At 41.8% G+C, this 27424-nt stretch overlaps 1 protein-coding gene across 1 annotated transcript in view; it reads left to right on the top strand.

Moving 5' to 3' along the window:
• LOC109974860 (ADP-ribosylation factor 4) overlaps positions 1–26435 on the top strand; it is a 36464-nt gene extending 10029 nt beyond the window's left edge. Inside the window, exons 3-6 of the mRNA XM_020625293.1 lie at positions 16861–16970; positions 23345–23416; positions 24121–24246; positions 25950–26435. Of these exons, the coding sequence (XP_020480949.1) occupies positions 16861–16970; positions 23345–23416; positions 24121–24246; positions 25950–26036 (395 nt within the window). The 3' untranslated portion in view covers positions 26037–26435. The remainder of the gene's footprint in view (positions 1–16860; positions 16971–23344; positions 23417–24120; positions 24247–25949) is intronic.
• Positions 26436–27424: the final 989 nt, after the last annotated feature.

The raw sequence follows: 27424 nt of genomic DNA, 5'->3' as shown, positions 1-27424 counted from the left end.
TTAAGGAGCGGAACATTTTGATAGCTGAAATTATGCTGAATTAGAATTTTCCCATTCATTTGAATGGGGCAAGATTTTCAAAATAAAGCTAAATATTTCAAAAGTATGAAGTTTAGAAAATGCGGTTCGGGCCCCACCCGGGACCTTTCTGTGTGGAGTTTGCATGTTCTCCCCGTGCTTGCGTGGGTTCTCTCTGGGTACTCCAGCTTCCTCCCACAGTCCAAAGACATGCAGCTTAGGTTGATTGGTGTCTCTAAATTGCCCATAGGAGTGCGTGTGCGTGTGTGTGGTTGTTCATGTATGTGTTAGTCCTGTGATGGATTGGCGACCTGTCCAGGGTGTACCCCGCCTTCGCCCGATTGCTGGCCGGGATTGGCTCCGGCCCCTCCGTGACCCCGTTCAGGAACTAAGCGGTAGAAAATCAATGCATGTTGAGATCAGATTGTTTAAAAGTTGAAAAGGATGGTGATTTTTTTTTTTCAGAAGTTTCATTTTATGAATGAAGAATTTGGCCAAAATAATGAACAGATTAATAACAAATTTTTCATTGCTAGAGAAATGGGGCTAAGTCGTACAGAATTCTGATAAGAATATTGCATATTTAAGTAAAATGTTCACAACCCACTCATTATTATTATTATTATTGTGCATTTGTAGGCTATAAACTAACCTTTTAAATAAAAAAAGCATGTCTTTCCTGGCTGTCAGAAACTCCTCTTAATATAATGCCATTTGAAAACAAGTCTAACAGCTTAAACTTGTTAGCTTTCTAGCTAACATTTGACCAGCCAAATAAGTTGGCAAACATTAGCTGAAAGGGCACATCTACATATACTATAAATTATTCAAGTTGAAACCCTTTTCCAATGTATACTGTATAATTTGTTAAGAACAAAATGACATAATGATGGTCAATGGAAACCACAATCATCCACCCACTGAGGGCTGTATTCAAAATCACACTTTAAATCAAGGTGAAAAACTGAAATCACCGGCTCATCCAAGTTGTGTGAATTTCATCACTGCAACTCATAATATGACTCGGACGTGTGTATGGCCCCCGCTTGCCGTTGTACCTGTGTGCCTCTCACATGTGTTTAGTGTGAACCTGCTCTCATCTGTGAAGAGAGCAAGGCTTCAGTGGAGGACCTGTCATTCAGGGTGTTCTCTGGCGAATGCCAGTGGAGCTGCATGGTGCTCGGCTGTGACCACAGGTCAGGGCCCTCATGAAGACTGTTTGGTCAGAAACATGCACACAAGTAGCTGCATGAGGTCATTTTGTAGGGCTCTCACAGTGCTTCTCCCATTCCTCCTTGCACAAAGGAGCAGCTTACCAGTCCGGCTGCTGGGTTGTTGCCCTTCTGCCACCCTGTCCAGTTCTCCTGGTGTAATGGGCAGTCTCCTGGTACAGTATCTCCTCCATGCCCTTGAGACTGTACTGGGAGACACAGCAAACCTTATTATGACTCCCAAGTATGGATGTGCCATCTTGAAGTAACTGGGTCTACCTGTGCAACCTGACTGGGCTGCAGGTACTGCCTCATGCTCCCAATAGTGCACAAGCATAAACTTGATTGCCAAGTATTATCAAAAATACAAGGAGTTTGACTCCAGCTCAATGGCCACAACAATAAAAACAGAATAAATACAGAATATATTCAAGTTGAAAAAGCCCAAGTTAAAAGAGGAAAACCTAGACTAACTGTTCGTGAGTGTAAAGGCCCAGGGGGAAGAAACTGTCTTTGTGCCCGGTTGTCTTGGTGCACAGTGACCTGTAGCGCCGTCCAGAGGGGAGTAGTTCAAACAGGTTGTGTCCAGGGTGTGAAGCAGGGGTGGGCAAACTACGGCCCAAGGGCCACATCCTGCCCGTTGGTCCTTTTAATCCGGCCGGCCGAAGATTGGTACAGGATTGCCCAAATCAAATCATATCATAATTATGACTGCATTCATTTGACCTTGTCCTGTAATGCCTGGCGTTCCATCAGGTGGCGCATTAGGCGCGGTGATACATTGACTTGATTTTGCGGAGCCAGGGCTACTCTCAGTTTATACTCTGCTACTGCTCTGAACCCATCTGTAACAATGAGTGGGCCAAAGAAAAGTCGACAGTGAGTGCCAAGTGTTCTATAGGGAATGGACAACTAAATATTTTTTACTGAAGTCCAGTCAAAGGCTGTACAGTCTTATGCAAAAGTTTAGGCACCCCTTGATAAATAACAGATTTTGGTGATTTTTTATTTGAACAGATGTTAACACAGTTTCTCTTGAAAATGGAAAAAATGCACAATATTTTCAGCAAACAGTGATGCATAGTTACTTCTTATGCCATAAATTGAACAAAAATAAAAAATAAAAACATTATTATGGCATGGTGCAAAAGTTTGGGCACCCTAAGAGTTCCAGAGTCTCAAAGTCTCTCACAAGGTTTCAGACCTTAATCAGCTCATTAGATCTGATGCACAGCAACAGCTGTCATTGGTAAATGCCAATTTCAAAGCTGTACAAATACCTTGACTCTTCAAACCTTGTGCACACACTTGCGGACACCCAGCAACCATGGGTTCCTCTAAGCAGCTGTGTAAGACCCTGAAAATGAAAGTTATTGATGCCCACAATGCAGGAGAAGGCTACAAGAAGATAGCAAAGCGTTGTCAGCTTGCAGTTTCCACAGTAAGAAATGTAATTAAGAGATGGCAGATCAGGGGAACTGGGGAGGTCAAGATGAGATCTGGAAGACCAAGAAAACTCTCGGACAGAACTGCTCGTATGCTGGTCAGAAAGACAAATCAAAACCCACATTTGACTGCAAAAAACCTGCAGGAAGATTTAGCAGACTCAGGAGTGGTGGTGCACCGTTCCACTGTGCAGCGATGCTTGCACAGACAAGGCCTTCATGGAAGAGTCAGCAGAAGAAAACCTTATCTGCGTCCCCATCATAAAATCCAACGTCTGAAGTATTTGTACAGCTTTGAAATTGGCATTTACCAATGACAGCTGTTGCTGTGCATCAGATCTAACGAGCTGATTAAGGTCTGAAACCTTGTGAGAGACTTTGAGACTCTGGAACTCTTAGGGTGCCCAAACTTTTGCACCATGCCATAATAATGTTTTTATTTTTTATTTTTGTTCAATTTATGGCATAAGAAGTAACTATGCATCACTGTTTGCTGAAAATATTGTGCATTTTTTTCCATTTCCAAGAGAAACTGTGTTAACATCTGTTCAAATAAAAAATCACCAAAATCTGTTATTTATCAAGGGGTGCCTAAACTTTTGCATAAGACTGTATGTCTTATTTGCCAAGAAACCGTTGCGGTTTTAAAGGAATACAACATCAGCTGTCACTTTTCTACCAAGTGTAACAAATTGAGACTCACTAGTCACTAACTTATGTATGTGAGTCTCTCTACTGTCACCCTTCTAAACTAAGCAGTCATATGCTCTCTAAATATCTATTAATCTGATGAAAGAACCAAACGAAAGTCTTATGTCTACACAATAGGGTACAGTTATCATGGGTTCACAAGGAGCTTGGTGATGGCACTCTGCACAGAGTGAGGAGAAGAAACCTCCATCCCCAATAAGGCACACACTCACGTACTTATAAAAAAAAAAAAAAGAAATGTATTTCAGGAAAAAACTTAGCGAGTATCATTCAAACACCAAGACCCTTACGCTTCCCAAACAGACCTGGGCCTGAACAAGACAAGAACAATATTCCCCCAAAAAAGATTGTCCAAATAAGATGCAGTTCAGCCACTTCTTTTCTGTTTGATGCGTCAATTGTATGGTATCAGGTGTGTGGTATCATGTTCGACCCAAAAAAATGAATTTAAAAGTAACAAAATATTGAGATCTCAATAGAAAAACATAAATCCTCTGTAATCCTACCACCCTCCTGGAAACAGGTGGTCGTTGGAATCTGGAGTATCCTCCGCAGGCCTCTTAGGTGGCATCCAGTCCGTGGATGGTACTGCTCAGCTCCTCTAGGAGTAGACTCCACAAATAAAAACCAGTCTACACACAATTGTGCAGGGAAATACTTCAGTGCATTTGCATCTCAAAACTTAAATATATCTTATCGCATTTCCTTCGGTCTTTCATACCCATTTATTGACCAATAACCAATACAAACATGTTAAGGAAAATAATCCAGAACACAATCAAATCACCTGTAGAAATCCTAAGGCTCATATGAACTTGTAGCGGGTTCATAGCAACACCCGAAAATATGCATGAGAGTATGCTACTCCCAGAAGCACATGGATGCGCTAGTTTACATTGCACAGGCTTAATACAGCTACCCACTCATTAGCACTCATAACATTCACATTTTTTCCTCAACCAACATTTCGAAGCTCAAAAAACAGCGTTTCTTAAAGATTTTTCTTCCATCCAACCCGGGAGAGTACAGAAGAAAGTTTCTCTTCCCTTTTTTTCCTTCCACCGGAAATCGAATGATGCTGCCGTCTACACTATGGTGCATTCACGGGGCATGGAAAAACAATACTTGGCAAATAATGTTAAGCTTACTGGAAAGAAAAAATAAAACGGGAAAGGAAAAAAATTCAGCCGTCACTTTTTTGTACCAAGCATGCTAATTATGCTAACAACCAGTCAACGCAAGAACGGATGGCTACTGCTCAGAGGCTGGCAGCTAGTTTGCAGGCTCAGCAAAACACCTTTATCCGACAAACTGCCATCCAAGAATCAAGCACAAAGGCAGGTTATTTGCTGGCATTCAAATTAGCAAAGCCCAGCAAGCCTTTCTCCAAAGGGGAGTTTCTCAAAGAGTGCTTGGTAGAGACAACAGGTATCTTGTGTCCTGAGAGCAAGAACAAATTTGAAAAAATTAGCTTAGCACGCAGGACAGTGACTCGCCGTGTTGAGCTAATTGACGAAGACTTAGCTAGCAAGCTAAACAAAAAAGCATTTACATTATATTCCTTGGCACTGGACGAAAGTAATGACATAAAGGACAACGCTCAGGTTTTAATTTTTATCAGAGGGATTAATGACAGTTTTCAGAGGAGGAGTTTTTGGCCATGGAATCCCTAAAGGGGAAAACGCGGGAAGAGGAGTTGTATGACAGAGTGTCGGGGGTCATCGAGAGGCGCAAGCTACCTTGGATTACGCTTGCCAACGTTACCACAGATGGATTGCCAAATGTGACTGGAAAAAATGTCGGGCTGCTCAAAAGAATCCAGGAGAGGGTGAAAGAGGACAGCCCTAAGCAGGAGGTAATTTTCCTACACTGCATAATCCACCAGGAAGCACTGTGTAAATCCATATTGTAGCTTGACCACATAGTGAAGACGGTTGTAAAACTCGTTAACTTTATTCGAGCAAGGGGACTTCAGCATTGTCAGTTTATTAAGTTTCTTGAAGAAACTGACGCTGATCACCAGGACTTGCTTTATCACTCTAATGTCCACTGGTTAAGTTTGGGGAAAGTATGTCAACGAGTGTGGGAGCTCAAACAGGAGATTAGCTCATGTTTGGAGCTACTTGAGAAAGCTGACGATTTTCCTGAGCTGAGTGACACAGATTGGCTTTGTGATTTAGCTTTTGTTGGGGACATACTGACACATATGAATGAGCTGAATGTGAAGCTACAAGGGAAAGATCAGTTTGTGCATGAAATGTTCACAAACGTCAGAGCTTTCAAAACCAAGCTTTCAAAGCAAATGTCAAATAAGTCATTCGCTCATTTCCCCACTGGCTACGTTGAAAGAGGCCCCTCGACGTGAAAAAATACAGGAAATCACTGGATGACCTGCACGGAGAATTCTGCCGTCGGTTCTCCGATTTTTGAAAAATTGACAAGTCACTTCGGCTGGTGTCATGTCCCTTCACACGAGACCCTGAAACGGCGCCACAGGAGTTGCAGTTGGAACTGATTAAGACTGTGTCACATTAGAGATCAAAGGAGAAATTCAACTCTCTTAAACTGGATGAGTTTTATGCTTTAAGTGCAGCCAAATTTCCAAACGTCCAGAAGATGGCACAGAGGATGCTGGTGTTGTTTGGCTCTACCTATGTGTGTGAACAGATTTTTAGTGTGATGAACACCAACAAAGCACCCCACAGATCCCAGTTGAGTGATGAACACCTCAGATCTGTTCTGAGAATTGCCACAACAAAACTAACACCAGACTTCGATGCACTGGTAAAAAAGGGTGATCCACAACACTGTTCCCACTAAAAGTGAATGTAAGTATTAACGCTATAATGCCTTTTATATGTTTATGTTTGATATGTATGCAACTGGTGCTGGCCTGTCTGTCAAACTGACACTGGGCCCAGACTTACATGTTCGCCCTTGTGTGAATACGTTGATGGACTTTCAGACTACTTGATGTAATCTTAAGTTAATACTTTGTAGCGCCACCTTTTGCTGCGATTACAGCTGTAAGTCGCTTGGGGTATGTCTATCAGTTTTGCACATCGAGAGACTGAAATTTTTGCCCATTCCTCCTTGCAAAACAGCTCGAGCTCAGTGAGGTTGGATGGAGAGCGTTTGTGAACAGCAGTTTTCAGTTCTTTCCACAGATTCTTGATTGGATTCAGGTCTGGACTTTGACTTGGCCATTCTAACACCTGGATATGTTTATTTGTGAACCATTCCATTGTAGATTTTGCTTTATGTTTTGGATCATTGTCTTGTTGGAAGACAAATCTCCGTCCCAGTCTCAGGTCTTTTGCAGACTCCATCAGGTTTCCTTCCAGAATGTTCCTGTATTTGGCTCCATCCATCTTCCCATCAATTTTGACCATCTTCCCTGTCCCTGCTGAAGCAAAGCAGGCCCAAACCATGATGCTGCCACCACCATGTTTGACAGTGGGGATGGTGTGTTCAGGGTGATGAGCTGTGTTGCTTTTACGCCAAACATAACGTTTTGCATTGTTGCCAAAAAGTTCGATTTTGGTTTCATCTGACCAGAGCACCTTCTTCCACATGTTTGGTGTGTCTCCCAGGTGGCTTGTGGCAAACTTTAAACGACACTTTTTATGGCTATCTTTAAGAAATGGCTTTCTTCTTGCACCTCTTCCATAAAGGCCAGATTTGTGCAGTATATGACTGATTGTTGTCCTATGGACAGAGTCTCCCACCTCAGCTGTAGATCTCTGCAGTTCATCCAGAGTGATCATGGGCCTCTTGGCTGCATCTCTGATCAGTCTTCTCCTTGTATGCGCTGAAAGTTTAGAGGGACGGCCAGGTCTTGGTAGATTTGCAGTGGTCTGATACTCCTTCCATTTCAATATTATTGCTTGCACAGTGCTCCTTGGGATGTTTAAAGCTTGGGAAATCTTTTTGTATCCAAATCCGGCGTTAAACTTCTCCACAACAGTATCTCGGACCTGCCTGGTGTGTTCCTGGTGTGTTCCTTGTTCTTCATGATGCTCTTTGCGCTTTAAACGGACCTCTGAGACTCTCACAGTGCAGGTGCATTTATACGGAGACTTGATTACACACAGGTGGGTTCTATTTATCATCATTAGTCATTTAGGTCAACATTGGATCATTCAGAGATCCTCACTGAACTTCTGGAGAGAGTTTGCTGCACTGAAAGTAAAGGGGCTGAATAATTTTGCACGCCCAATTATTCAGTTTTTTATTTGTTAAAAAAGTTTGAAATATCCAATAAATTTTGTTCCACTTCATGATTGTGTCCCACTTGTTGTTGATTCTTCACAAAAAATACAGTTTTATATCTTTATGTTTGAAGTCTTAAATGTGGCAAAAGGTCGCAAAGTTCAAGGGGGCCGAATACTTTCCCAAGGCATTGTATGTTTGTTTGATATGTATGCATCTTGTGCCGGCCCGTCTGTCAAATTTTAAGTCAATGTGGCCCCTGAGCCAAAACGTTTGCCCACCCCTGGTGTGAGGGGTCTGCAGAAATCCTCTCTGCCTCTCTGCCCTCCTTTTGACCCGTGACGTGTACAGGTCCTCCATGGAGGGCAGGCTGGCACAGATGGTTCTTCCTGCATTCCTGACTGTCCTCTGGAGTCTGTTCCTGTCCTGTTTGGTTGCTGAGCCAAACCAAACAATGATAGAGGTGCAGAGAACAGGCTCGATGATTCCTCTGTAGAACTGTATCAGCAGCTCCTGGGGCAGGTTGAACTTCCTGAGCTGATGCAGGAAGAACATCCTCTGCTGTGCCTTTTTAATGATGGCACTGATGTTGCTTGTCCACTTCAAGTCCCAAGAGATTGTGGTACCCAGGAACTTATAGGACTCCATGGCTGAAACAGTGCTGCCAAGTATAGTGAGCAGAGATAGGGTGGGGTAGCTCCTTCTAATGTCCACTATCATCTCCACTGTCTTCCATGTGTTCAGCTCCAGATTGTTACGACCACACCACAGGGCCAGCTGTTCAACCTCCCATCTGTAGGCAGACTTGTCACTTTCTTGAGGCTGATGACTGTTGTCATCTGCAAACTTCAGGATTTTTACAGAGAGTTTCCTGAGGTGCAGTCGTAGGTGTAGAGAGAGAGAGAACAGCGGGGAGAGCACACATCTCTGGTGGTCACCTGTGCTGATAGTCTGGGTGCTGGATGTGGTTTTCCCCAGCCTCAACTGCTGCTTCCTGTCTGTCAGAAAGCTAGTGATCCATTGGCGTTTAAAACAGGAGGGAACTACACAAAGCTCCAGTGATCTATTGAAGATCCGTGTGAAGATGGGAGCCAACTGGTTGGCACAGACTTTCAGACAGGAGGGGGGTCACACTGTCTGGGCCTGACGCCTTACTGATCTTTTTGTTTTCTAAAAAGGCAAGACACATATCTTTCACAGATCCTCAGAGGTGGTGGGCTGATTGGGGAAGAGGTAGTCCTAGAGGAAGCAGCTACATGTTGTGGGTCTGAGATGAGGTGAGAGAGAAGTGAGGAGTTCTGCCTTTCAAACCTACTATAAAAGCTCATTGGCCCAATGCTGATTTTTCAGCTTTTCAGAGTAGCTCCTCTTTGTTACTCTGATTTCCTTTGTTAGTGTGTTTCTAGCCTGGTTATACAGAGTCCTGTCCCCACTCCACTTTGGCATGACGGAGCCATTTGAGCTTCACTGTGAACCTAGGTTTATTGTTATTGTATGTGCAGACAGCCTTAATGGGCACACCCTTGCCCTCACAGAAGCTGATATATGAAGTCAGTGTCGGTATACTCATCCAGGACTGTAGCTGCAGTCTCAGACACCCCAGTCTGTGCAGTCAAAGCAGGCCTGTAGCTTTGACTTTGTCTCTTCAGTCCATCTCTTCACCATTTTGTCCACAGGCTTGGCAGCTTTGAGTTTCTGCCTATAAGTGGGGATGAGGTGTATCATGCAGTGGTCTGAAAGCCCAAGAGCTGCATGGGGAACAGAGCAATAGGCGTCCTTGATTACTGTATAACAGTGGTCCAGTGTGTTTTTGTCCTTGGTGGGACAACTGACATGCTGTCTGTATTTGGGCAATTCATGAGTAAGGTTTGCTCTGTTAAAATCCCCCCAAATAATGAGCAAGGAATCTGGGTGTTTCTTTTCCATACTTGGTGTCTGTTTGGCTAAGAGTTGCAATGCATAATTTCTAAGTAACACAATTACAGTTTTTTCTTTTCCAGAAAGACAAGTCTGTCTACATCATCTGGCTTTAAGAGGTAGATTAAATGTGCTAAATATAAACATAAAAGTATACAACTAGAAATTGCACACAATTTGTCAAACTTTTACATTTTTTGTGTCAGGAACACTAGACTGTCAACAGTGTCTGGATTTAAGAGGTAGTGCAAAAATGTGCAAAATGTAAACATATTTAACATATGTTCAACTTATTCATCAGAATCTGTAAAACACAACACAATTTTTTTGAAGACCAGTCTGTCTGTCAACAGTGCCTGGCTTTAAGAGGGAAATTAAATGTGCAATAAAACTATAACATAAAACAATAAAATTTCTAGCCAGTGCACATATTTTGGAAAAAATTTACAGATTTTTTGCCAGAAAGAGTAATCTGTCCACTGTGTCTGTTGCAGGATGCAATATTACCCCCTGTGCTAAAAGCGCACTCTGAGGGTGAGCTTAAGGCAGAAATGCAGAGGTAACGTTTGGCCAGGAGGCTCACTCTGGGGTATGTTGGTGAACTAATCTTCCACCATGCGAGGGGGTTGGTCTCGCTGTCTGCAATAGGACCTTGCAGGTAGCTGTTAAGTTCAGCCTCAAAAGCCTGCTGTTCTGTCAGATCAGATGTTGCAACAGGCTCAGTGTAGGACTTCTTAAAATAGCTGCCCGGTGTCTTCTTAGTGAGCATAGTGAGGCTCATATATGGCTCAGACGTGCGGCTGGACCACAGGTCAGTGGTAGTAGAAAAGTATTTCACGTTCTTTAGCTCATTTTCCAGCTTTCCATGGCACTCTTCATAAAGCAGGGGCAGTGCGGTTTTGGAGAAGTATTTTCTGCCCGGAAGTTCGTACCTGGAATCAAGCACTTTAATTAACCGTCGTGCTCTACTGTGTTTAGGGGCATCATGTATTTCACCAGAAAGAATGAAACGGCTCTTGTTTTGTCCTTGTTCCGTTCGGAACTCACTTCATAAGGAGTAATGGCCACAAAGGACGACGCGATCGATTTCTGCTTTGGTACAGCCCAGCTGCTAGCTCTACTTGTTGATGGAGTAACGTTAGCATCAGCCCGCATTTTCATGCTTTCAGTGTGTTCACTGGGGTGACACTTTTTTTAGGTGATGGAATAGGTTGGTTGTGTTATCAGTTTTGGTTTTGACCGGGCTATGACAAATTTTACAGATTGTTTGAATCTGCGCCTCGTCGCTCTTCAAAAAGCCAAACCACTTCCATTTAACCGAATTTGTGCTACCTTGGTTGTCGACAATTTCATCATTTTTGACTACTTGCTCGATGTTTGTCTCACTTTCGCCACTCCTTTTTGCCGTCCTCGTCTCCAGCTTGTTTTGCAATGTGCTGTAGGAAATTAGCTAACTTTGTTCTCTGACTTGCACGTTTAAAGCTGAATGTTGATTGGCTGTTGTCGCATATTGCTGCTGTGTGATTGGCTCTTACAAATCCATATCGAGTAAAAATGCCGAGAGCTTATCGTTATTGATAATCGATTTTATTGCGATTCGATATTATATCGTTTATCGGCACAGCGCTAACTAGCAAAATACAAAACTTGAGAAGAATCAGTCAGGATCAGGAGAGAGCATTTGTCTGTGGCCACCACATATAAAACCATTGTCTTTTTGGGTGTTGGCTTGTGTTTGTCTCTTCATTGCACTTGTTGTCACTTTCGCTTGTACCAGAGAAGGTGAAGCTGATTCACAATGACTTGTGCTTCCTAAATGGACAGATTTGATATCCCTGACGTTTTACTGACTTGATGTTATACTGATGATCAAGTGTTCCCTTAATTTTTTCGACCAGTGTACCTACCTTTCTTTGTAAGCTTTACAGTGCCGAATGAAGTTGGATGCTGTTGTGGTATTGCGCTACAAACTTTGTATACCTCTTCTTTTTTTTTTTTTTTTACTGCTGTCACTGACAACATAATCCTGCAATCCAAATTGCAGGATTTTTGGACTAGGCCCCTCTATAGCTGTGACCTGTGCTGTCCTCTGCTGGTCTGCCATGGTAGGTTGCCAGGTTTGTATGCATTGCACCCAGTTGTTTCATAAAAAAAAAACGTAACTTGTCCATATCTAGGAAAATGTGAAGTAATTTTGAGTCACTGTCAAATCTTAGTCGAGACTGAAGTTGTGAATACCAAGTCAAAGTCAAGTTGAGTCTTTTACTATTGTTAGTCATGTACAGTAAGTTTCAAGCTCTCAAATTTCAAGTCCCCATGGCTGTTCATTTTGCTTGTTTCCAGCCATTTAATGCTTAATCTTGGGTACCTCTAGATCAGGGATGGGCAACTGGCGGCCTGGGGGCCGCATGCACCGTGCTTCCTCACTCGAAGTGGCCCTCAGATTAATTTTCGAAAATCTTTCAAAAGCTTCCTCCAATGCACAGAATCATTTCCAAATTATTATAGTTCGTCGATGGTGCTCCCTATGAAAACAAGCGGTTGCTCCGGCCCTTTTTCATTACCAAGTAAGACAGACAGAGCCATGGCAAGCAGCAGAGGTGCAAAAAGAAAAATTGACCAGGAAAATTGTGTCCTTTAAGTAAGATGGGAAACTGATTATTTGTTCATAGATTTTAAAGGTAAACCCATGTGTCGAGTTTGCTTAGAAACGCTATCAGTCATGACAGATTTCAACATAAGTTGCTATTACAACACCTTGCACAAAGTTAAATATGAGACGTATGCCACAGCTGCCAGAGCCGCCATTGTGGCCGACCTCAAATCAAAAGTACAAAAACAACAGTATTTTTTTTTTTTTTTTACCAGAGCCACAACCACACAGGAGTCTGCTCTCAATGTGTCTTACGCTGTTGCACTTGAGCTTGCCAAAGCAAAGAAGCCCTTGTCAGATGGCGAACTTATAAAGAGAAAATAGATCAACTGTTGGAGCAATTGTTAGAAAATGGAAGAGGCTAAAGATGACTGTCGGTCTCCCTCGGACTGGGGCGCCATGCAAGATCTCACCTCGTGGGGTATCACTGATGATAAGAAAGGTGAGGAATCAGCCCAGAACTACAAGGGAGGAGCTGGTCAATGACATGAAGAGAGCTAGGACCACACTTTCAAAGGTCACTGTCAGTAGAACACTACGCCGTCATGGTTTCAAATCATGCATTGCACAGAAGGTTCCCCTGCTCAAGTCATCACATGTCCAGGCCCGTCTGAAGTTTGCCAAAGACCATTTGGATGATCCAGAGGAGGCATGGGAGAAAGTCATGTGGCCAGATGAAACCAAAGTAGACCTTTTTGGTCTAAACTTCACTCGTCGTGTTTGGAGGAAAAAGAAGGATGAGTTGCATTCCAAGAACACCATCCCTACTGTGAAGCATGGGGGTGGTAACATCATGCTTTGGGGGTGCTTTTCTGCGAAGGGGACAGGACGTCTGCACTGTATTAAGGAGAGGATGAATGGGGCCATTTATTGTGAGATTTTGAGCAACAACCTCCTTCCCTCAGTCAGAGCATTGAAGATGGGTCGTGGCTGGGTCTTCCAACATGACAACGACCCGAAGCACACAGCCAGGATAACCAAGGAGTGGCTCCGTAAGAAGCATATCAAGGTTCTGGAGTGGCCTAGCCAGTCTCCAGACCTCAATCCAATAGAACATCTTTGGAGGGAGCTTAAACTCCGCGTTGCTCAGCGACAGCCCTGAAACCTGACAGATCTAGAGGAGATCTGTGTGGAGGAGTGGGCCAAAATCACTGTTGCAGTGTGTGCAAACCTGGTCAAGAACTACTGGAAACGTTTGACCTCTAATTGCAAACAAAGGTTTCTGTACCAAATATTAACACTGATTTTCTCAGGTGTTCAAATACTTATGTTCAGCAGTGCAAGACAAATTCTTTAAAAAAATCATATCGTGATTTCCTGAATTTTTTTTATTTTTTTTTATTCTGTCTCTCAGAGTGGGAATGCACCTACAATGTGAATTTCAGACCCCTCCATGATTTCTAAGTGAGAGAACTTGCAAAATCGCAGGGTGTTCAAATACTTTGTTCCTCACTGTAACTCCAAATAGTCTATAATTGTTTCAGAATCAGAGAGCCAAAAAACCCTCTTCCTTAAAACGAGACATGCACTATCCTTTGTTGTGGAAAAAATATCTTTTAAAGCTCAGTGAGTGTAAAATAAATACTTAACATCAGTTCTGAAAGTTATTACATATTTATTCCTGCAGGAAGGAGGTTTCTCTGAACAGAGTGTCTAATACGGTCTGTTACAGGGAAGCTCAATGAACAGAATGTGACTGCCCTTCTTATACCCAGCATACTATAACAGAAAACAGATGCTCAAACAGATAAAGGAAACAGGAGGTTATTTACTATGGGATACCAGCTCTCAGGTCGCATCTGGTTTTTCTCTCTCACAAGGGCATGCAAAGGTTTATGACCATATGATATACATCTAGTAATGGATTACAAGGTAAATAACCACTAAAAGGGTGCTATCATAAAAATTGCCACCACACCTCAGGCCCTGTATTTTTCTCCACATCCTCTGGTCACGGTGCAGCAGCAGGACTAAAAATATATCCACAAAACTGGGCGCAGTCAAAAAATTCCGCTTTTATTGTGACACCGTGGATATCCTTTTTTTTTTTTTTAAATAAAGCTTTATTGAAAACATGCATATCAAACAAGGCAATTTAACATTTTGCCAATATGGTGGGGGCACCAGTGGATGTTAGGCAAACTCACATGAACACGCAAAGACCTGGATTTTATGCCCATTTGTTAGAAAGAAGTCTCGCTAGCAAGAGTTCGTGAGACGTTTATTAACAGAATTCCTTCTACATACAAATACTAGAACATACGTACACCTCATTTTTAGAACTTTAGGTCACATCTAAGATGATAATTCAAATCAAATCAAATCAAATTTTATTTGTATAGCGCCAAATCACAACAAAAGTAATCTCGGGACACTTGACAAAGTAAGGTCTAGACCTGACTGTTGTCAATATTATTACACAGGGAAAACCCAACAAATCCCCCTTGAGCAAGCACTCGGCAACAGTGGGGAGGAAAAACTCCCTTTAACGGAAGAAACCTCTGACAGAGCCCGGCTCTTGGTGGGCGGCCTTCTGCCTCGACCGGTTGGGGTGAGTGGATAGAGGAGAGACAAAAGAAGAAAAGCAACAAGACACAACAATCAAACACTGATCAGGTCGATGTGGCTGGTGACTGCTCGTCAGAGACATAGAGCTCCAGGGCCAGGGCAACCTGCAGAAAGGTACAGGGAGAGAGAGAGAGGACACACTACGGGAGAGAGGAGACACTGAACTGAGACTGGGAGTTGGTTCCATAGGAGAGGAGCTTGATAGCTAAAGGCTCTGCCTCCCATTCTGCTTCTGTGGACTCTAGGAACCACAAGTAAACCTGCACTCTGAGAGCGAAGTGCTCTGTTAGGATGATAAGGCTCTACGAGGTCTTTTAAGATATGATGGAGCCTTGTTGTAACATTGTATACAAGTCAAACAAGGAAAAGCACCATGGGCTTTTTAAGTCTGACTTCAGTCAAGTCACATGACATGAGTCCCCCACGTGTGTCTTGTGTGCATTTAATATGTTAAAGGATAAGTTCACCACTTTCTATATTAGTAAACTTATGAACACTCCCCATACCGAGACTAAAATGAACAATGATTTGACTCTACTTTACGATGTATGTCGGTTCTGGATTAGCTTGTTTGTCTGTGCCATACTTTTATCATTTTTCAGAAACAATTAAAAACACATCAGGGAAACCCACCGCTGTACTTGTTGACGTTTCATCATTACAAAACACAAAATCTCCATACTTCTTAAAAATGTTGCCCCAGTGGTTCCAAAGGCTTGTAACATTTTACAGCATCTGAAGTAGGCAAGAGTCGGGCGCATGCATGAGATCTGCAGGTAACCAGAAACACTGACTGTGGATCAGGGGATCAAACTTACTTGATTATCCAAATAATGCAAGTGTCAACCAACTCAGTAGTAATTGCCAGGATTCACTGTGGGTCAGCCCCTGGTGGTGAAACTAATGGAATTTGAAACACTTCATGAAACAAGGTGAAACATCAACATGACTTGGCCATTTTTGGCACAAGCAGTGTTTTCACGATATGACAATGTGAGATAATTAGGGGAACAGGGGAGTAGTGTTAGCTTTGTCTGTTTTGTGCATCACTTTGTGTGGGGCCAGAAAACCTAAGAAATGAAGCAGAAATATTTGGAAACTGAACTATTAGAATGTTGTTTTATAGTTGTAGTAAGTAGATGTGTTGGTTTTCTTCTACCTCAGCTAGATGATATTTGTTCTCTGACACTCAGAACAAATAATGAAAATATAAATTGCATTTAATTTCCAGCCAACTTCCTTATAATCACAGTTTTAATGTTTAGTTCATATTTTAAGTCCAAGAAAGGTTGCAGTCTGTGGTTCATTATTCAGTGTTGGTTAGATTTGATTAAATCTCAAGTGTCGTGTATAGAATTAATTCACAGGGAGAATCACTGCAGTGCCAATCATCATTTATTGAACAATATATAGTAATATGGATGGAGAGGGAGAGAAACAGAACCACCTGGATTTCTCTGCAGAGTTTCTGGGGTCTGTCTGTCTTCTCAAGTCTTCACATTCACCCATCCGCTCTTCAAGTCTCAGTCTGTTTCAGTCTGAGTCTCTTCAGCTTTGCAGCATCCTTAATAGCTGTCTATTTCTCAACTTCCTCCAATTGTCCAGGTCTTGCTATCCATCAGGCTCCCACCCTGGTATCACTTCTATATTTTGGAAAACCCCTATGCCTGTTACTGAATAACAGGAAACTAGACCCCATGATCATGCAGAGAGAGAAGTACACAAATGAAATTAAGAATTTTAACCATACTTAAAGTTTAACTAACATTGGCCTAATAAGTATTAACTAAGAAGTATTAACTATATCAAGTTTGCTTTTTCCACTACACAAGTAAAATAAGGTGTGAAGTCATTTTACTCTCAGCTATAGTAGAGTTTCAGAAACATGGCGATAATTGTGATATTTGTGGCTATGTGGTTGGGCCAGTAAGATTATTATTCTGGCAGTTTGGGGGATTAGTGTAAATGAATCCTGTGCTGAGTCAGCGTCAGTACAGGCAGTACAGTCTTTAAATAAGGATAAACATGGATATATGTGTCTGGAAATGTTAAAGCATTCACCTGTAATCTGGTTCACTGAGTGTTACTTGTTCACACTGACTAAATCAGTTTGTCACTGCTTCAGGCTTTAACGTGGAGACGGTGGAGTACAAGAACATCTGTTTCACAGTCTGGGATGTCGGTGGTCAGGACAAGATCAGACCTCTGTGGAGACACTACTTCCAGAACACACAGGTACTGAGCCAGGTCCAGAACCAGCGACTCATCATTTATTAAATCTTTACACTCTAGATATGACCAGCATCACCTCTGAACTCTGATATTGAAAACAACACGGCAGGACATTATTTGATGTGACACCTCATCAACTTTATTCTCTATTCAAAATAAACTCTCACTTCAATCCTGACGTTGCAGCACATTCCAACACAAGTTGGGACAGTAAGGCGTTTACCACTGCGTTATGCTGCCATTCTTTTTCACAACACTTACAAGACGTTTAGGGACTGAGAACACCAAGAGATTCAGTGTGTCTGGTGTAATTTTGACCCATTCTTCCTGCAAACAAGTCCTAAGGTGCAGCAGTTTTGGGTCGTTGGTGACTCAATCTGTGTTTCAAAATGTGCCACACATTCTCTACTGGGGACCGGTCGGAGCTGCAGGCCAGTCCAGCACTTGCCCCCTTTTCCTCCACAGCCAGGCTTTGGTAATGTGCAGTATGAGGTTTACATTGTCTTTTTCAAATCTGCATGGGCGTCCCTGGAAAAGACGTCGTCTTAAAGGCAGCACATGTTGCTCCAACATCTCTGTATTATTCAGCTTTAATGGAGCCATCACAGAAGTGAAAGTGACCTTTGCCCAGGACACTGACACGACCCCAGACCATGACAGACCCTGGCTTTTGGTGTTGTTGCTGCTAACAGTCTGGATGGCCCTCTTCATCTTTGGTCCAGAGCACATGGCATCCATTCCTTCCAACAAAGACCTGAAACACTGATTGGTCTGACCAGAGTCCACGTTTCCACTGTGTGATGGTCCATCCCAGATGCCTCTGAACACAGAGCAGCCGAAAAAGGCAGCACATGTTGCTCCAACATCTCTGTATTATTCAGCTTTAATGGAGCCATCACAGAAGTGAAAGTGACCTTTGCCCAGGACACTGACACGACCCCAGACCATGACAGACCCTGGCTTTTGGTGTTGTTGCTGCTAACAGTCTGGATGGCCCTCTTCATCTTTGGTCCAGAGCACATGGCATCCATTCCTTCCAACAAAGACCTGAAACACTGATTGGTCTGACCAGAGTCCACGTTTCCACTGTGTGATGGTCCATCCCAGATGCCTCTGAACACAGAGCAGCCGAATTCTGGACACTGTTGACATAGGGCTGCCTTTTGGCACAGCACAGTTTTAAGCAGCATTTATGGATCTAACTACATATTGAGGTGCTGGACACAGGTGAGCCAAAGTCATCCTGAGCCCATGTGGTTATATCACTTATAGAAGAGAGATGATTCTTAATGTGGCACTGTCTTGAGAGATCAGAGAGCTTAGTCATCCAGCTGAGGCTCGGCCCTCGGCCTTTACACACTGAAATCCCTCCAGATTCCTTGAATCTTTTAATGATATTCTGCACCACAGAGGGTGACAGATCCAAATCCCTTCTATTTTTCTTTGGGGAACATTGTTTGTAAACATTCTAATGATTTTTCATACTCATATGTTGTTTAACTGGCGGTCCTTGGCCCATCTTTGCTCCTAAAGGACTCGGCCTTTGCTGGATGCCACATTTTTACCAAGTCATGATGCAGTCACCTGTTGACATCAGCTGGTTCAACTGGAGTCATCATTTCATTGTTTTACCTCATTACTGGTCCTGAAATGAAACTAGCCTTAACTTTGTTTGGAATGTGTTGCAGCATCAGGATTGAAGTGAGAGTTTATTTTGAACAAAGAATAAAACTAATGAGGTCTCACATCAAATAATGTGCTGCTGTGTTGTGTTCAGTGTCCTACAGGACACAGAGGATTTACTTATCACTGTTTACAGTTTTCATTTTGATTTTACAGACTGATTTGGGGTTGTAAACGGACTTATACTTTACAGTCTACAGTTCTGGGTCTCCTTTGTCATATTTCTCACTTCATAATGCATTAATTGTTTTCAGTAGGTGACAGATCTGGACTGGAGGCAGGCCAATTTAGCACAGACTCTTATTATGGAGCCATGCTGTTGTCATATATGCACAGGGTGGTTAAGCATTGTTTTACTGAAATAAACAAGGTCTTCACTGAAATCGATGTAATCTGGATGGCAGCATGTTGGACCAAAACCTGTGTATATCATTCAAAATTTATGCTGCCTTCACAGATGTACCTGAAGGACACAGCACCCATGGTTTCCAAAAAGAGTTTTTCAAATGTTGACTCGCCTGGATAGAGGAGAAAGAAAATAAAAGCATCAGGACACGACAAAAACAAAACAACAAACTCTGGGCAGGTTAAAGTGGTCAGTGACTGCTCATCAGAAACATGGATCTAAGTCAATTCCCCCACTTCTTGCTGTGAGTTGTTGCACCAGGTGTTTTTATTTATTTATTTTATTTTATTTTATTTTATTTTAGCATTAGACATCTTTTCTTACTTTTTTTGGAATGTGTTGCTGGCCTCAATTTCACAATAAGTTGAACTTATTCAAAATATATGGACTACATTAATTTGAATGTTAAGATCAAGATCAAATTCACTATATGTGCAGGACATACAGAGAATTGAAATACTGTTTCTCTCTCACCTAGTATTGAATGTCTTACCATTTAGGAAACTAAAATAAAAGTAGAGTAAAATAGACTAATAAGATAACTAAGTCAAAGTGATCTAGGATAAAACTAAACGGTACAACCTCATAGGCTATGACTCAAACAGTACAATCGGTTACAGTAGTGCAAATGACCAACAGCAACAGATATGATGGTAAAAACAAAGCAGCAGATTTACATGCAATATAACAAGAAGGGGGAATGTACTGGGTTTGTGCAAAACAGCAGAGGTAGTCTTTTTATGTTCTGTGGTGGGTTACGGTCCAGGGGCAGAGGAGGGGAGGTAATGGACAGGGTTCAGCATCCTCACAGCCTGGTGGATGAAGCTGTTTGTAAGTCTGGTGGAGTGGGCCTGAAGACTCCGATACCTTCTCCCTGAAGGCAGGAGTCTGAACTGGGAGTGTGTGGGGTGGAAGGTGTCATCAGCAATGCTGATGACTCTGTGGATGAGGCAGGTGTTGAAGATGTCTGTAAGGGAAGGCAGAGGGGCGCCAATCATCTTGCTGGCTGTTTTCACTATGTTGCCCTGGTAGAAAGAGCACATGATGGGGGATGGGGCACTGGCTCTCCTCAGTTTGCAGAGGAAGTAAAGGTGTGTTTGAGCTTTCTTGGCCAGTGATATTGGTGTTTGTCCAGAAGAGGTCCTCAGAGATGTGCCCATGTCAGTCTTGGGCACCTCTAGATTAGCTTTTTCTGTTGGGAAGCATAAGAAAAAGTGCTGCCCTGTTTTCAAAACATCATTCAGTGTGTATTTATAGTTTACACAGCATAACTTTATGGAATTGGGTTGTACAAAAATTAAGGATGGGACAGTATATCGGAATACAGAAATGTCACAATATGTATCAATATGTTTAGTCTAGTGATACAGTGCCTTGCGAAAGTATTCGGCCCCCTTGAACTTTGCAACCTTTTGCCACATTTCAGGCTTCAAACATAAAGATATAAAACTGTAATTTTTTGTGAAGAATCAACAACAAGTGGGACACAATCATGAAGTGGAACGAAATTTATTGGATATTTCAAACTTTTTTAACAAATAAAAAACTGAATAATTGGGCGTGCAAAATTATTCAGCCCCTTTACTTTCAGTGCAGCAAACTCTCTCCAGAAGTTCAGTGAGGATCTCTGAATGATCCAATGTTGACCTAAATGACTAATGATGATAAATAGAATCCACCTGTGTGTAATCAAGTCTCCGTATAAATGCACCTGCACTGTGATAGTCTCAGAGGTCTGTTTAAAGCGCAGAGAGCATCATGAAGAACAAGGAACACACCAGGCAGGTCCGAGATACTGTTGTGGAGAAGTTTAAAGCCGGATTTGGATACAAAAAGATTTCCCAAGCTTTAAACATCCCAAGGAGCACTGTGCAAGCGATAATATTGAAATGGAAGGAGTATCAGACCACTGCAAATCTACCAAGACCTGGCCGTCCCTCTAAACTTTCAGCTCATACAAGGAGAAGACTGATCAGAGATGCAGCCAAGAGGCCCATGATCACTCTGGATGAACTGCAGAGATCTACAGCTGAGGTGGGAGACTCTGTCCATAGGACAACAATCAGTCGTATACTGCACAAATCTGGCCTTTATGGAAGAGTGGCAAGAAGAAAGCCATTTCTTAAAGATATCCATAAAAAGTGTCGTTTAAAGTTTGCCACAAGCCACCTGGGAGACACACCAAACATGTGGAAGAAGGTGCTCTGGTCAGATGAAACCAAAATCGAACTTTTTGGCAACAATGCAAAACGTTGTGTTTGGCGTAAAAGCAACACAGCTCATCACCCTGAACACACCATCCCCATTGTCAAACATGGTGGTGGCAGCATCCTGGTTTGGGCCTGCTTTTCTTCAGCAGGGACAGGGAAGATGGTTAAAATTGATGGGAAGATGGATGGAGCCAAATACAGGACCATTCTGGAAGGAAACCTGATGGAGTCTGCAAAAGACCTGAGACTGGGACGGAGATTTGTCTTCCAACAAGACAATGATCCAAAACATAAAGCAAAATCTACAATGGAATGGTTCACAAATAAACATATCCAGGTGTTAGAATGGCCAAGTCAAAGTCCAGACCTGAATCCACTCGAGAATCTGTGGAAAGAACTGAAAACTGCTGTTCACAAATGCTCTCCATCCAACCTCACTGAGCTCGAGCTGTTTTGCAAGGAGGCATGGGCAAAAATTTCAGTCTCTCGATGTGCAAAACTGATAGAGACATACCCCAAGTGACTTACAGCTGTAATCGCAGCAAAAGGTGGCGCTACAACGTATTAACTTAAGGGGGCTGAATAATTTTGCACGGCCAATTTTTCAGTTTTTTATTTGTTAAAAACGTTTGAAATATCCAATAAATTTCGTTCCACTTCATGATTGTGTCCCACTTGTTGTTGATTCTTCACAAAAAATTACAGTTTTATATCTTTATGTTTGAAGCTTGAAGTGTGGCAAAAGGTCGCAAAGTTCAAGGGGCCGAATACTTTTGCAAGGCACTGTATATATCGTGTGGTCTCCTTACACCAGCAGCTATATATTTTTTTTGTGAATAAGATCGCCTAACATAATGTAAGTCAATATATCTGGTTGTTCTTCACATAATCACACCAGTGCTAGAAAAGGGTGAAAAAGAGAAATAAAGTAGAAGTATTCTACAGCAGGGTATACATTGTCATTGAATTTTTAGTTGCATCATGATTGAATCGAATTGTACACACCATATTGTGCATCCAGTTGTACCAAGAAAAAGTAGTATTATCCCATCCCTAATGAGAGGGTTAGGTGTTAGGCATCTAATTTTCATGTGCATATTTAAGTATTGTAATAATTTGTTTTAGTTTTCAGCTCACTCACAACAAATGCCTAAAGTTAGCATAATGTGCACCATATGATTGCATAAATGTTGACCTGAATAACCAACTATTAGGATGTTTGTTCCTTAGGTAGGCAATTGGTTTTCAATTTTGGGTTCAAATTCAGTATTAGTGTAGCGTTGCCGCACAGTCCTGCCAGCAACACCTACAGTCCTGTTAGAAAAGCTCTGTGTGGGAATCGTTCAGGTATCCGCTTCTGCTGATCGTCACTCTTTGTGCTAATAATGACACCCATTGATCATCATACCAGCTGTCGCTAACTCACATTTACTCTGTGGCCTAAATTTATGAAAGGACTAAATGAAAGTGGCTGTTGCCAGGTTTGTGACCACGACAAACAGACAACACTGTGTGTGCTGTTAGCCGAAGGTCGTTTATGAAGTAAAGCGGCATCACTCTATAACACCACTGAATAATCAGTGAACTGAGTCCTTCTCTGTCATTCCAGCAGCCCCAACAGAGTGAGACGTCTTCATTGGTAAATCTATCAGCCGATCTCACATTGTGTAAATGCAAATGGTTATAAAGATCCCCCCGCAACAAATATCTGCTGATTATTACTGCTGAATGCCTGGAGTCCAGAATTGCCATTCGGGACAGCCCTCCATAAATTGACTCTTCAGTGAGTCAGCTAAGGCCAAAGCTGTGAAGATGTCACATTTCTACAAGCTCATGTTTAACTGCTCACACCATAGCTGCAGGTGTGTTTCCTGTAGGGTTAATGCTGTGGCTGTCCGGTTGAGTAAAAGTAGAGCCACTAGAGTAAAAGTAAATACGCATTGGAATTTGATCGGATTTATTTACCGATAGTGGTCTTTAGGATTGGTTCAGGGCTTCTTGATCTGGTATCTTATGTGGTCACATGACCTCTGATAATGATTACATTGATACTGATGATGTCTGTGTTTTCTGTGCAGGGTCTGATCTTTGTAGTGGACAGTAATGACAGAGAGCGTGTAGCAGAGTCTGCTGAGGAACTTTCCAAGATGGTGAGAAACCCTTAGAAATAAATAATAAAATTATTTTATCTAGTTTATTTGTGCTTTTTATGCATTTTTATTTTCCTGTTTTTATTCATTTATTATGTGTTGATTGGGGTGGAACAGTTCAAGTAAAAATGAGACCTGTTCTGTTTCCTAATCATGTTTTGGGCCGTGTGTTCGGTTCATTTGAAATTGGCATATGCAAAAGTAAATAAATAAATCTAATGTTATTGAACAGAAAAAGCCTCATGCCATCTCAGTGAAACTTAGTTGGCATGAAGTGTCCAGTGCAGCTGTCAGTCAGGGGACAAGACAGAGCATCTGCTAGCATCGCTATGGTGAGACATGAGCGGCGTCAGAGCAGTTGTCTGTCTAATAAACAACAAACTAATGTATGAAAACATGTGCCCCCCCCAAATACCTCCACATGTAGGATTTAAGCATGTGTGAATGCGTTTGATGTTTTTATTACAATAATTCATGTGGGATGTTTTTCCACTTGCAATCTGATGGTTTTGGTGTTTTATTGTGATAAGGCGATGCCTTCGCTAGTTTGAGGAGTTTTATAAAACTTTTATAAAACGTTGTTCCTACTGCTCTTCAGAAAGACCTTACAGACTGAAATGTTAGTACTGACATCAGTCAATGAGGTCATTACACACATGAATTGTAGATCATGACATTCATTAGTCATATGACTGTCTCTGTAGATCCAGGAAGACGAGTTGAAGGAGGCGGTTCTTCTGGTGTTCGCCAACAAACAGGATCTTCCCAACGCCATGGGTGTCAGTGAACTCACCGACAAACTGGGTCTGCACAGCCTGCGCAGCAGAACTGTAAGGATCAATAATCAGTACATCTGTATTTACAGAGAGTTGGCTTAATGAATCCAGACTAATACAAAGTTTTTAGGCTGAAATATTTAATTCTCCACCTGCCAGCCTGGTGAACAGTCACATGGTTGATCTGTTAATCTGAGATCATGTGATCTTAAACACCACTGTGCTCTTATTTTGAAATAAAGACATGGTGACAGTTTTGCATGTTTTCACATTTTACTGCAGGTGTACATGGGTAAGTTAAAACTAGAGAACCTGAAAGGGCTGTTCGTCTAATGGTTAAGATGCACTTGTATAACTACAGCATCCGTACTTCGAATTGAGCTCTCTTGGAGCCATTTTCACACGTGGTATCTGGTCAGATTATTAGTGTTCAGCAGACTGATCTGACCTCAGCAGTGAGTATTACACTGACTGTTTTCTTGTGACAATGACTGAGACATGTGAATTACAGTCTGTTGAAGGCAGAACAAGGCTCTTGTTTCTCTCTCTACATGCTTCCGTCTATGTAAATTTGACTTTTTATGTTATGGCACTTTTAAAACAAATTACTGTTATAACAATAAACCTTTGTTACAAAGTGATGCAGTATTTGAGGAAGACACTCAAAAAGGTTGTAGAATGTGTATAAATTAGTGCTGTCAATTGATTAAAATATTTAATCACATGATTGTCCATGGTAAACTCGCACTGAGTATCTTTACTCAAGTACTGTACTTAAGGTTCAGAGCACAGTTGTCTGTCTGTTGAGGACGTCGCTATTCCAGCTGCACATTATAGCTGCGTTTCCGCTGTCGGAGCTTAATGAACAGTACACCTTGTGATTCCCTTAACCATTGCCCGGCATAACCTCAGGTTGACTCCAGCCGTCGTCCTTTGCTTTTCCACTGTGTGGATCTCTGTTTGGGGAAGGGAGGGGCTGCTCTCCTCTCATACATAGCTGAGCAGAGGACGTGAAGAATCAGTCCGCTGTGCACCGATCAGCCAGTAGCAGAGACTGTTTGAGCAGTTTATCAAACAGAACACAGACTTGCATAAATGTGGCGTCTTCACCGCTATACAGATGTCTAATCGTAGGGTTTTTTTTGTTTGTTGTCTCCTCAGTGGCACGTCTGCTCACTGAAGTCCCCGTTTGACCACTAAGCCAACAACTTGAATGTCTTTTGGTTTTCTGGAATAACTTTCAAACTAATAACGATATTTGCATCATTCCAAATGCCAGCACCAGATTTTCACGGTCAAGCAGTCTTATTATGAAGGTCTCACTGTCATGGGAATACTGACTGAGGCGTTATGGGGAAATGGAGTTGCCCCTTGGTGGAGGTCGCACTCTAAGTGCTTATGTTTTCTGGTTTGGACCTGTTGGAGATAAACTGACTGGAAAGTGACGATCACGGGTGACAAGGTTTTTATATTTTGTGTAGCATTAAAATTTCATCATATAAAAGATGAAATAGGAAGAAAGAAGAGTTCTTTTCAACAGAATTTAGTATGAAATGTTATATTTTGGTAGGTGCTTTTTGATAGTGATTTTGTCTAATATGTGGAGGTTTTATGATGTAACCGGCAAAACAAACATAATTATTGGTTTTTGTCTTTTTTTTGTTGTTGTTGTTGCAATAAATATTTATTATGTTAAGGTATGAGAATTGTACAGATGTGTCTAATCACAGGGTTTTTTTTGTTTGTTGTCTCCTCAGTGGCACGTTCAAGCCACCTGTGCCACTCAGGGTACAGGTCTGTACGAGGGACTTGACTGGCTGTCCAATGAGCTGTCAAAACGTTAACCACCTGATGGGTAGCAGGAAGCAGCAGACTGATGTCACTGACTGATGTCATCATGTACAAACTGAGGAGAAGGATGTGCATTTCACAGGACTTTTTTTTTTTAAGTTATGTCTGTAGGAGGAAGTGATGACATGGACTCTGAGCTCACCTTGATTTCCCATTATCCTCTTCTGTTTTTCCTGCAGATGTTAGGTCTTTTTTTTTTCTTTTAATTTGCATGTTTTAACTGAATCATGTGACAGGAAGTAGAATGGGGTGGGGCTTAAGACAGGTGACAATCACCTGGTCATGTGATGACTCATTCCACAGAGCCGAACCTGAAGGCCTCATCATTCCTTTTTAATGTGAAGAAGAAATGGTGAGACAACGATGCAATAAAGGGTTTTATGTTTGAAAGACTTTTTGGTGTATTTTGTTTAGCTTTTTGTAACAATAATTAAGATCATTAATATTTGTCCAGCAGATTGTAGTTTCAAGTGGATCTGCAGCCCTAAACATCTGAAGTACAGGTACAGAAATTGGTGACAACCACAAACCATAAGCATTTGTTATAAAGTGGCTTATTGTTTAAATGTTGCATTGTGTGAACATTAATTCATCATATATCAAGAAGATATACTTGTTTCAACGAGATCCATAGATTTTGTGTAATGTTGACAACCTTTTGTGATAAAATGACAAAAATCCCACTTTTTGGTATAAGAATGAATATTGCTTTAACAGGACTGCATTAATATATTTTTCATGTCATGACATTTTTTGTTACGAGTACAAAAAGATTTATGTTTTAACCCATTAAAACTGTGGTTCCCACCCTCTTTTGCATGAACAGTCCCTTAAGTCAAGTTAAAACTTCTGCCCACACCTCAGCCCATCTTCCACACACACTTGGTCACTAAGGCCATTGTTTAATGACATTAGCATTTGTTATGAGTGGGAGGTAGTGCCAAATAATGTAACCTACATGCATTGTAAAAATCACACAATACTGAAGAGCCTCTAAGTAAATCTTTCAAACACAAACCTAATTTATCAGTACCTAGTACACATTACTTTTTGAACAAATAAAATTAACACTTAGAGATAAAACTCAGTGTCTGTCAGCATTAATATTACCCAAAGGAGAGTCTTCGGTGTCTAGGCACATTAGTGATTTGCTGCTAATTTCTTTATGAATGGACAGAGGGATGTTAACCTGAGGCTGTGTGCAATCTGAGGCTATCTGATTTAGCTGATTTCTGTACTTTGACTTCATTTAAACTACTTGGCTGAATCCCTGCTTGACCAGATAAGATGCATTCCCAGCTAGGAAGGAACATTCCCACCACTATTCGTAACATTCCCTCCAATTTCTGCAAATGTTACAGATGAAACATTAGTTGAAAAC

Source organism: Monopterus albus, unplaced genomic scaffold (genome assembly GCF_001952655.1).
Source record: "Monopterus albus unplaced genomic scaffold, M_albus_1.0 scaffold351.1, whole genome shotgun sequence".
NCBI classification, from domain to species: domain Eukaryota; kingdom Metazoa; phylum Chordata; class Actinopteri; order Synbranchiformes; family Synbranchidae; genus Monopterus; species Monopterus albus.
This window is presented reverse-complemented; position numbering and strand designations above follow the sequence as displayed.